Below are 9,711 nucleotides of genomic sequence, written 5' to 3'. Positions count from 1 at the left end.
AGGAATGCAGTAAAATGAAACCAGTTCCATCTCGCGATATCCAACCTTGTGTCTCCTTGTGAGTCTACTGCCACTTTCACACAGTGGACTTGAATGGAATTTGCCAGAAATTGCTCTTACATGTCAAAATGACTGCGGTCTGGTTGATGTTAATCTGCAGGCCTGACTTTAAATAATCAAACTACCAAAGAGCCCAGAATAAAAACATATTTCAAACTCGTTTCTTCACCATCAGTCACCGTAAAACCCCAAAAGTCTCACTTGCTTTATTTTGTTATTTACAGTACATCAGCACCATATTGGGACTCGACCACTGAGAATAATTCCTTTATTAATACCAACGTCATCACACGTTCGTGAAATCAAAGACACTCGTCATTCATATTTATGGTAGTGCAGGAGCAGAGGAGAGAGAGTGCAGTCCTTTGTTTAGAAAACCCTCGTCACAGAAAATACAGCCACCATTCAATTTCTTTGCTGGTTTTTTAAGTATAATTTGCCCAAAAGCTTCCTTTGCTGGTTCTTTCTACTGAGGAGAGGAGAACCTGCCGAGGAAGAGGATGGACTTGGACTTGTTGTGCCTGATGAAGAAGAGGAAAGGGTGGTCTGCTTTGAAGTGCTCCTCCCTCAGCATACAGAACGCCACCATGCCCGCGGTGGCCGCAGCCGCCTCGGTGCCCTCCTCGTTCACCTCCACGAAGGCCTTGTGGGCCACCGTAGAGAGGAAGAGACCTCCCTCGCCGTTCATTCCAGAGAGGTCAGCCGTCACTGCACAAAACACGTCCTTCATGCCCAGTTTAGCCAGAGGCTCGTTCAGCTCGTACTCCTCCTCCAGCTTGAACTTGGGCAGGTGAACCAGGACGTCAGAGTGGATGTCCATGTTGTCCCGGTTGGTCCATTCGTCCAGCTTCTCCTGCGTGAGCTCATTCTCCAGCTGGAAGACCACATTTGTAGGCGTTAACTTGCTTCTCTAGCTCACCAATGACCAACGGTGGAATCTCTTGTAACCATAACAGATGAATTGCGCAGCAACAACAAACCTGCTCGGTGTACGTTAGCGAGCGCCTGCTAACAGCTTCAACACGATAACTTAAAAGTTCATGACATTTCAGGCTCAGAACTCGTCTACACCACCTTTATGTGGCCAAAACCTTCATGTCTGTAGGTTCTTTGTGTCCTTATCAGTTCATAAGGTTCAACATTGTGAGACAACTTTGCTGAATCATCACCAATCATAATCCATGACCAGAGACTCTGTCCACAGGGATGGTTGTTGCTAGCTTGCGTACCTTCAGCAGCGGGTCAGAGCCGTCAGTGGACTCCTGAGGCAGCAGGATGATCATGCTCAGCTCCATTCCCTTGTATGGCAGCTCCAGGATCTGCAGGTCCAGCTCAGGGATGTAGTTGTAGGGCAGCTTCTTCATCTGGTACATCATCTGGACCGACCTGGTTTCATGCTGGAACACAACATATCTCTATTAACAAGGATGTTCTCACGCCAAAGTTGATCTCCTCATGTCCAGATGCTCTCCAGCCGCCACCTTGTTGACTTTAAAAGGCATGTCTTTAGTGTCAGCGTCGTCAAAACGGCTCATCCAGTTCCCCTTGAAGTAGATGGCGTTGACCAGCGCTAATCTGGTCATGGCGCTGACTGTTCCTGGCTTCAGGAGATCTTTAATCTTATCTGCAAGGAAACACGTGGACATTGAAGAGTCACGATTTATTGCTTTTACGTGTTCAGGTTGTTGCAATAATTAAATGTGAGTCTTTAAACACAGAGTTAATTTAGGAAGGGAGAAGTTGGCCAGTATTTTTTTTCTGCTGCAGTCTATTCTCACCCTCTGTCTGCTGCTCCACCCAGGCATTGATCTCCGCTCTGCACGCCTCCGGAGCCCCGATGAAGTCCACGGTCTTCAGGTCTGCCTGGTAGTACTTCTGCGTGGCGTCGAGGAATTGCTGTAGAGAGCGGATAACGATTCAGCTGTGCAGAGCCAGCATCGGCACCTTCGCTGGCAACCAGGTGTGTGAAAACTCACTGAGAGGAAGTTGGCGGTGTTTTCTCCGTAAAGACGATTCGCTAGTTTCAGGATGTACGAAGCAGATGGTGAGTTGATTTCATCATTTAGAGTCTGGAAGTCTTCGTGGACGCTGTCAGCTGAGCTGAATGACAGAGCCTATGGGGGACATTGGAGCACCAAACATAGGTCAGGGGTCAGAAAATCACTTCATTATAAAGTCTATAGGTGGGACTGACAGAGGTGCAAGCACGGCAGAACTTCCCAGGGCAGCTGCTTTTTGCAGACATTTGAAAAAGAGAAAGCAACAGTGGAGACGTGATATTTTGCTTCAGGAATGAGACCGAGAACCCAGACGTAAGTTGAGGAATGTCTGGTTCCCTCGACTCAAATCAGTTCTTTTGTGTCAGTTTACAGTAAAAATGCCTGAAAAGTCAATCATTAACGATCTGATCTTTGGTTCAAAACAAAACAAAACAAAAATTCAGTAAAAAGTCAAACTTAAATGAAATGGTAACGTTAAGCAAAATGAGTGCACTTGTGTCACTCGGGCGCAAACTTGACCATCATCAGTTGTATGTTTGTTGCTCGCAGCGCTGGAACCTGGCACTGTTTGCGTCCCTTTTTCTTCGTACAATTCTCCCCAAAACTGAAGGTGAGCCCAACGGAGCAGTTTCAGGTTGAGTGAAGTGGAACTGCTGTTGCAGGTGCAGCTGTCAGCTTTTTACATCCTGCGTTGAGGTTGACAAAGCCCAAGTTGTTCCAGAGGCATTTAATGGGGCCAAAGTTCAGGTGACAATACTCCCGTGTTGAGGCACACCTGTGGGTCCGCACCACACCCAAGCCCAGAGTCTACCACTGCAGGCACATACGCACCGAACCCTCACAGAGCATGTAAACGCCACACGTGACGGCGACTCAGCAGGCGGAGGTGGTTTACCTGCGCCATCTGAGCAGCAGTGTTTCCTTTAGCCCCCAGGTAGACCATGGCCAGGGCGGAGCTGATGCTCAGCGGGGAGACAAAGATGTTCCCGGTGGGGTTCCCTTTGCTCAGAGTGCGTAGCAGGTCCAGGGCAAAGTTGGTGTTGGAGATGCTGATGGCCGCCATGGCTGATGGTGTCGGATCTTCCTGTGCGAGCCACTTGAAATTAAAACGCAGGATTTCAGAACTCACAGAAACGCTCGGGCAGATTACAACGCTGGAAACATTCATGTGAAATATTTTGCAGCCTCAACATTTTTCCTCTCCTGTAAATCCATGAATGACAACACACAGGCAGGACAGTGAATCCATCTTTTGAATGTGATGGAGCAGGCCTCAAGTGGGCTAATATTTTAGAGAGAGGTACTACGTTACTTCAACCAAATACACATTCTACGAGTATTCCAGTGCTTGGGAGTAATCAATAATTGATCGATTTCATTAGCCTGTCAATATTTAAGTGGATTCTGCTCCAGTTATGCCTCTCTAAACGCGTCCTCGTGAAGCTGTTGGGCTTCGAAGTCCAAAGCTGATAATCTTGATAAAAGTCTGATGTGTTTCATGCAAAGCGGTTCTCATCGACGCAGCAACCGCAGTCGCTGAGGGGTTCGTGTTCGCCCTCTGAAACGTAGGGGAGGGAAAGAGCAAAGTGCCGTGGAATGCTGAATCGCTCGTGAAGCCCTGTGAATGTCTGAAACATACCAGGGTCTCCAAATTGAATAGTTAAGAGGTACTCCAGTAAAGTACAGAGACCTTGACAAACTTGCAGTACTTTGGAGAAATATACTTTGTGAGTGGGCATTACTAAGTTGTTGTTGTTTAACTAAGTTACTCAGACCAGTGCAAAAACTGTTTATGGTTTTGATGTTGTGCTGAGGATTTTTTTTATCATGAATGTGAAATCTTCCAATTGTAAACATGATGATACAACAGGCCCTGTTGTTTACCAGACTATATTCATGTGTAACACTCCTGGAACCTCCCTCACTTTGACCTGTTACACGAGCATCCCAAACGATTACCTGCCTCTTCTTGTCCGCACCAATATGGCGGCGATGTTGACGTATCACTGCGTCGGTGCGGCGTTTACAGACGCGTGTCTGTGCGTTTACACACGACCGAGGTCGATCCACAGATACTCTCCTGCTACTTCACACCTAAGCAGCTGTTTTCAAACCGTCGGAACAAACGAATAAACAAGGCCGCGTCATCTCTGATCGCCGTTCAGACCAAATCACCCGGAAATAATCCAGCATGAACACAAAACACTCTGCCATCCATAACATGAGGGAAATCTGTAAATGGTGAGGGAGTACTTGTACTACAAGGTACTACAAGTACAACATACTACCTGATTGTCCTCCCGGTGGCTATGGAACTCGCTTTGGCCGCAGGACGAAGGAAGAAGCGAAAGCAAAAGCGAAAAACACGCAGGTAGCAGCAGAAATCCTCCGGAAAAGGCGAGTGCAGGGGTCGCGTTGGGGTGCAGACCTGCAGCACCGCGGCTCATTTATACGGAGCACAAAGTGCGGGGTGAGTGCGTGTTTGTGAGAGTGGGTGGGACGCGTGACTGGGCGATAACTCGCTCTCTGTCACCCTGTTGTCAGCCACCGCCGATGAGGAAACCAGAGGATTCACACAATGCACTCAGTTGAGAGCGAATGTCACGATCCAGGTTTCCCCCACGCACCGTGTGTGGTGGATGGGCGTCACTCGGGGATTATTACAAGGGCCCCACACTCCCAGCAGGGCCCCACTCCATGCCAATGGCTACCAAGCACAGTGCTGCCACTGAGCTTCATCACTTGAAAGCGTCTGCCTCAGTAACCTGACGTTGGCACATCTGGTGGAAAAGAGCAACATCTTTAATTTGCATTGATCGTTTTATCACTCAGTCAATTTTAAAAGATTGAGTTTTGGTTTTTTTTAACTCCACCAGATGCTTCATGCCTACATTTATTTTTTAGCAGCAAACGTCGGTGACTTTTCGAACCCCGGATGTCATTATTTTATTGTGAAATATGTAACAAAAGAAGATCAAGCTGCACTGTAGGATACAATCTTACCATGCTCGAATCAGCTGGACGTCAGGGTGACGCAAACACGAGTTCATTTTCAAGTATTTTCTGGCATTAGTTGGTTTTCAGAAGGTTTCCTTTTCCAGTCCCGTGAGTTTTCTGTAAGCTGTGATATAATTGGCCCTCCAGGAAAGGAGGACTGGCAGCTGTCAAACAAGGAATCCTCAGATTTGCCGTCACAACATCAGTTTCATCCCAACCGTCCTGGCCTATTTTCATTTTTGTGTGTTTGTTTGTAGTTGCAGATCATCATTTTATTTTTGATGGATAAAATTGGTGAAGAAAATTGAAATGGAGCTTTGATGAGGAGCAATTTTTTTGTCGTTTGTGGTTCACCGTTTCCATGTTTTGAGTTAAATTGTCCTTAAGGCCTCCTTCACTTTGGCTGGTTGGACCTGTTTGGTGGAGATGGAGGACGGTGCATCCGGCGAGTCGCTGCAGGCGGGTCAGACACCGTTTCTATTGCAACCAGACAAATACGATAAGCATTTACGACTGATGGTGACCCTTAGACTGCAGGCTGCTCTCACACAACCACCCTCCCCCCTGCAGGCTCCTCTTGCTCGCGCCTCATTCTGTTTTAAATCTTTAAGTCCAGGAGCTCAGGATCGTTGGGCTTTTTTTTTTAATGAAATACAGCAGAGATACCTGGAGGGATGACGACGTACATTTGATGGCTTCATTTGAATCATTGGTCGACAAATAATATTCTACCATTTAAAAAAAAAATCTAATGAGAAAAGGTTTTCACTCACAGAAACCATCTTTAATATAGTGGTGTAGTACACCTTTATACCTGCAACCCTACACACCTCTCTGACTGTCTTCAGTGTTTCCTTGGAGATGTTGTCTGCGTGTGTGTCTTCCAGGCGTGGTTGTTCCATAGGGTGCGGTAGAAACTATAGCTTTCGACAACCTGGCGCGTATTTTGACGTCCACGTCATGCTGTATGGTCACGGATGTGAGAATGAAGTTGAATTATGTGATACAAACCCCTTGCTTTGGCAGCAGATTACAAGAAATACTGACGGAGGTTAATTAGGAACACAAGCACTTTATTTTTTAACTTATTTTCAAAGTCTTACAAAGTCTTCAATACGGAGAGAAAACAGTTCATTTGAAGAAGATGGTACGAGGTGAGATAAGCTTTATTCATCCGGGTACTCGGGGAATTCTGTTATTCTGGCAGCATGGAGGAAAAAAGACAGAAAACAGTGCAAGGAATCTTACATAAGATAAACAGACAAGTTTAAAAATGGATAAACAAAGAGCATGAAAATAGTAAACTGGATATACACAACTTTTTTTTTTTTGCGCCAGCTTAGACAGAAAACTTGTTACATGAATAAAAAGAAACTCCTCAAAATGATATTCAACGTAAATGAATATATGGCCCGGTCCTACCTAAGGCTCTTTAGAAAATATGAACTGACAGATTAATTTCGTGTTTATTTATCGTCACATGAATGGAACCGCACAACCACAGGAAATCACGGTGAACAGAAAACCTCCCCGGACGCCCGGAACCTCAACAGCCGTCTGACGTCGACAGCTTACCAGACGGGAATGAAAAGGTCAAATTAAATCAAATATCAGATGAACCAGATATTCAAAGCTGTCAAATATGGAGCTGGAAAATGTGCTGCATGATGAAAATCCGAAATCAAATCCACTTCCACTAGAGGGAGCCAGAGGGGTGAGCTGAGGCGTCGTCACGTTATAAGGAAGGTTGAGAGGACTCATTACTTCCTGGGGGGGCCCACATGAGTTGAACGTTTCAGTTAGTGAGTGACTTCATCATAAGACTTTGCTCTGCAGCATTTCAGTGCTGCAGGAATGGAAAAAAAAAAAACCCTGGAAGAAGTGAGTTGGCACTGTTGAACGTCCCTCAGCTCAAAGCCTCCAATGATGTCTGTTCTCAGCACAAGCCAGAGATACTTTGAGGTTTATTAATAAAATGTAATGTTCCTGTCAAACTTTAAATTTCTGAAGTCGATTTTATTCATTTGGTTTGTGTTGAGGTCGATTCACCAGAGGCAGAACAAATGGTTCTTGCGACGTGGATGCGTCAGCGTTGGCCAGTAGGCTCGCTTTCATCCCTGGGCAGGGCAACAATACAGGTGCGCTCAAGCTCTCGATGAAGAAACATAAAGTACAACAATATTAACAGGAATGGGTGGAAGGACCGATGCAGTCTTGGGCGCAGCTCCAGTGTTCTCCAAGCCTTTTTTTTCCAGACCTGATTTAAATGGTCACAAATTTGTCTGCGTGTTTTCGTCCAATCACGTCCTCTGCTTCAGCGAGCGAGGGGCTCTGGTGTAGCGGCGCCCGGCTTGTCCTCCCCTTAACACCCGTGTGGAAACTCACATGCCAGCTGCAGTCCTTCCCTCTCAGAGGTGCTCTGTCCTTGCAGTTGACATTGGCATTTCCATTGGCCACAGCATCTCTGTGTCCTGTCAACATGGCCCGTCATCGCAAGACCCTGATCCCCTCATAGTCCTCTGAACCAGGAGAGGCGGCCTGGAGGGAAGTCAGGGATGATGTCACGTGACCCGGAGAGCTCATTCATCATCATCTGTATTTCTGGACTTGGATGTTGTGGTGGGACATGGTTGTCCGGTCCTCTTTGGGCGGAGTTTTTCAAAACCACGACGGTCCCCCCAGCCTTCTCTTGTTCCACACTCCCAACCAGGTGTTGTTCACCTGCCAGACCGTCACTCCAGCGTTGGGGACGCTGGCTGAGAGGCTGAACTGGTGACTGATTCCCGTTCGTATCATAGGATGTTACAAGCTTCTTTATCCTGACAACTAGATTTGTTGATATCACAAGATAATGAAGCTCCAAAAAGATGGAGTGGCCAAGACGTCATGTCGACTGAGCCGAGTGTTTGTTCCAATTTTGGGCTTTGAATGTTGCTGATACTGGTACTTTTTTGTTTGAAATACTCAGAGTTGTCAAGGTTAAGTGGGTAAACGGAACAATCTGGTGACTTAAGAAAATTGCTGCATGAAAGGATGCATTATTTCCGTGCGAAGCCTTTAAGAGCGGAGGGAAACGGTACCCTCTGCTGTACAACGATATCAGACATGGGTGTGTGTCCCCGGCCGAGCAGGGGTGCGACAGCGGCTCGCTGCGCCACAGCTGACGGGAAGAGAGAGGAGCTGCCGGCTGCTTCGCTGATCTCCTTTATCTCATCATCGTGTTCTTCTGACTGGATTGTGAGAGGTGATCGTGGACCAGCAGCAGGGGAGGCAGGCGGGGATTTTGAGGGAGGGACTCTTTGACTTTATTTAACCTACTTTACCTTTGTTACTCAGCAGAGACGCTCCCATGTCCCTGTTAGCAAACTCTCAGGGACCACGGCTTAAATGACCCGTTTTTCCCGGAGCCTGAATTACAAAGCAAACAAGGGCCTGTATCCTCTAAATCCGGCCTGCTGAGCTGCGGCAGCCGTCTCACGGGAGGCACGCGTGGAGGTACACGAGTGTCACCGAGGTACGGCCCTGGAAAGAAATGTCACAGAAAGTCATGGGATGCAACGTGATGAGCCGTTTGCTCCACAACAATGCCGGATGTCAGCGTAAAGCTAACAGATTACCTGTGCTGGACGTGAATTCACGGGACGTCAAAAATAACTTGATCCCAACTCCCGGGGAGTGCGATGAAGCCAGAGGTTCCAGAGGCTGACCCACCGCTGCCTTACACACCCCGGCCACATATTCATTGACGGACCTGTGGGATGTGTTGGCAGAGGAGAGCCAAAACCAGCTGGCTGAGTCTGCGGTGAGGCTCATGCTCATCCTTTCCCACCCTTTTGCAAGTGTTATCAGTGTGTTATTTGTGTTCACTGTTACCGCGAGCGTTAGAATGCTGGGTCCAGGTCCCACCGCCTCTCCAGGAGAGACGAGAGCCTCGGCCAGGCGTCTGCGCCCGCCTGAGGCAATGCAAGAGCGCTGGCTCTGTGAGAAGCTCCCAGTGAGTCTGGTCACCATTAACCAGTCAATGTGTTATTTACCACTCCATTATCACTTGACTGTAAGTGGGCAGCACGAATATAAAGAGCTTAAAGGTTCCCAGACCGTGATACTGACCATCAGCAGTCCGTGAATACAGCTCAGGTCAAGGCGAGCAGGGGTGCCTTTAATTCAGCCCATTAGTGGCTGCGGCGGCGGTCAGCTGGCATTCCGGCCTCATTGTGTGTCCCCACAGCTGCGACCTTCGGGGATCACCGAGGAATCTGCCTTCCTGATTGAGATTCCAGGTGAGATTAAGTGACGCCCCCGTGTATCTGTGTCGAGTGTGCAGTGTGTCAACCGTCAGCCTCCAGGGCGTCTTTTGTTTCTGGCTCGCGCGCAGCCAGCATCCGCAAGATTTACAGGTCCTGAAACGTCTGTGGCCTTCGCAGCCACGGTGACACGTTCTCAGGTAAACATCAGCCGTTCTACTCATGCAGCGTATTACTCGAAGAATACCCTTGCAGGAAACACCAGTGTTAAAACTGCCCTGACTATTAAAAAACCCCATTCATTGAGTCTGCCCCATAAATCCATGGCTGGGTAAGTGTTCTTGTGTGTGCGGCCATGTTGGAGCCACGTTTCTACTTCTCAGTGTGCTCCTTCTGTGCTGTGTTGCCTT

At 47.7% G+C, this 9,711-nt stretch overlaps 2 protein-coding genes across 5 annotated transcripts in view; one reads left to right on the top strand and one right to left on the bottom strand.

The window, feature by feature from the left end:
* Positions 1-257: 257 nt before the first annotated feature.
* serpinb1 (serpin peptidase inhibitor, clade B (ovalbumin), member 1) lies at positions 258-5,140 on the bottom strand. Of its 3 annotated transcripts, none has more exons than XM_086223264.1 (7): positions 5,064-5,140; positions 2,956-3,156; positions 2,037-2,174; positions 1,839-1,956; positions 1,542-1,684; positions 1,290-1,457; positions 258-934 (listed from the first exon to the last, which is right to left on the bottom strand). In XM_086223264.1, exons 1-7 carry the CDS (start codon positions 5,064-5,066, stop codon positions 527-529), a joined length of 1,179 nt encoding a protein of 392 aa, XP_086079390.1. In that variant the 5' UTR covers positions 5,067-5,140; the 3' UTR covers positions 258-526. The 3 variants fall into 3 exon arrangements, with proteins under 3 accessions (XP_086079390.1, XP_086079391.1, XP_086079389.1); XM_086223265.1 differs by lacking the exon at positions 5,064-5,140 and adding an exon at positions 4,020-4,203 and having other exon boundaries at positions 259-934; XM_086223263.1 differs by lacking the exon at positions 5,064-5,140 and adding an exon at positions 4,349-4,733 and having other exon boundaries at positions 260-934.
* The window catches only part of mylk4b (myosin light chain kinase family, member 4b), a 42,915-nt gene continuing 35,080 nt past the window's right edge, over positions 1,877-9,711 (top strand). The window contains exon 1 of one of the 2 annotated variants that reach the window (XM_086223261.1): positions 1,877-2,020. The gene's annotated coding sequence lies outside the window, so the exon portion shown is untranslated. Of the gene's footprint in view, positions 2,021-8,235; positions 8,860-9,711 lie in introns of those variants that run through there. The other variant, XM_086223262.1, reaches the window with a different exon arrangement.

Source organism: Aulostomus chinensis, chromosome 14 (assembly GCF_037954235.1).
Source record: "Aulostomus chinensis isolate RoL2024-O1b breed Wild chromosome 14, RoL_Achi_v1.0, whole genome shotgun sequence".
Classification (NCBI taxonomy): Eukaryota; Metazoa; Chordata; class Actinopteri; order Syngnathiformes; family Aulostomidae; genus Aulostomus; species Aulostomus chinensis.
The sequence above is the reverse complement of the archived record's forward strand: the minus strand, read 5'-3'. Positions and strand labels throughout refer to the sequence as shown.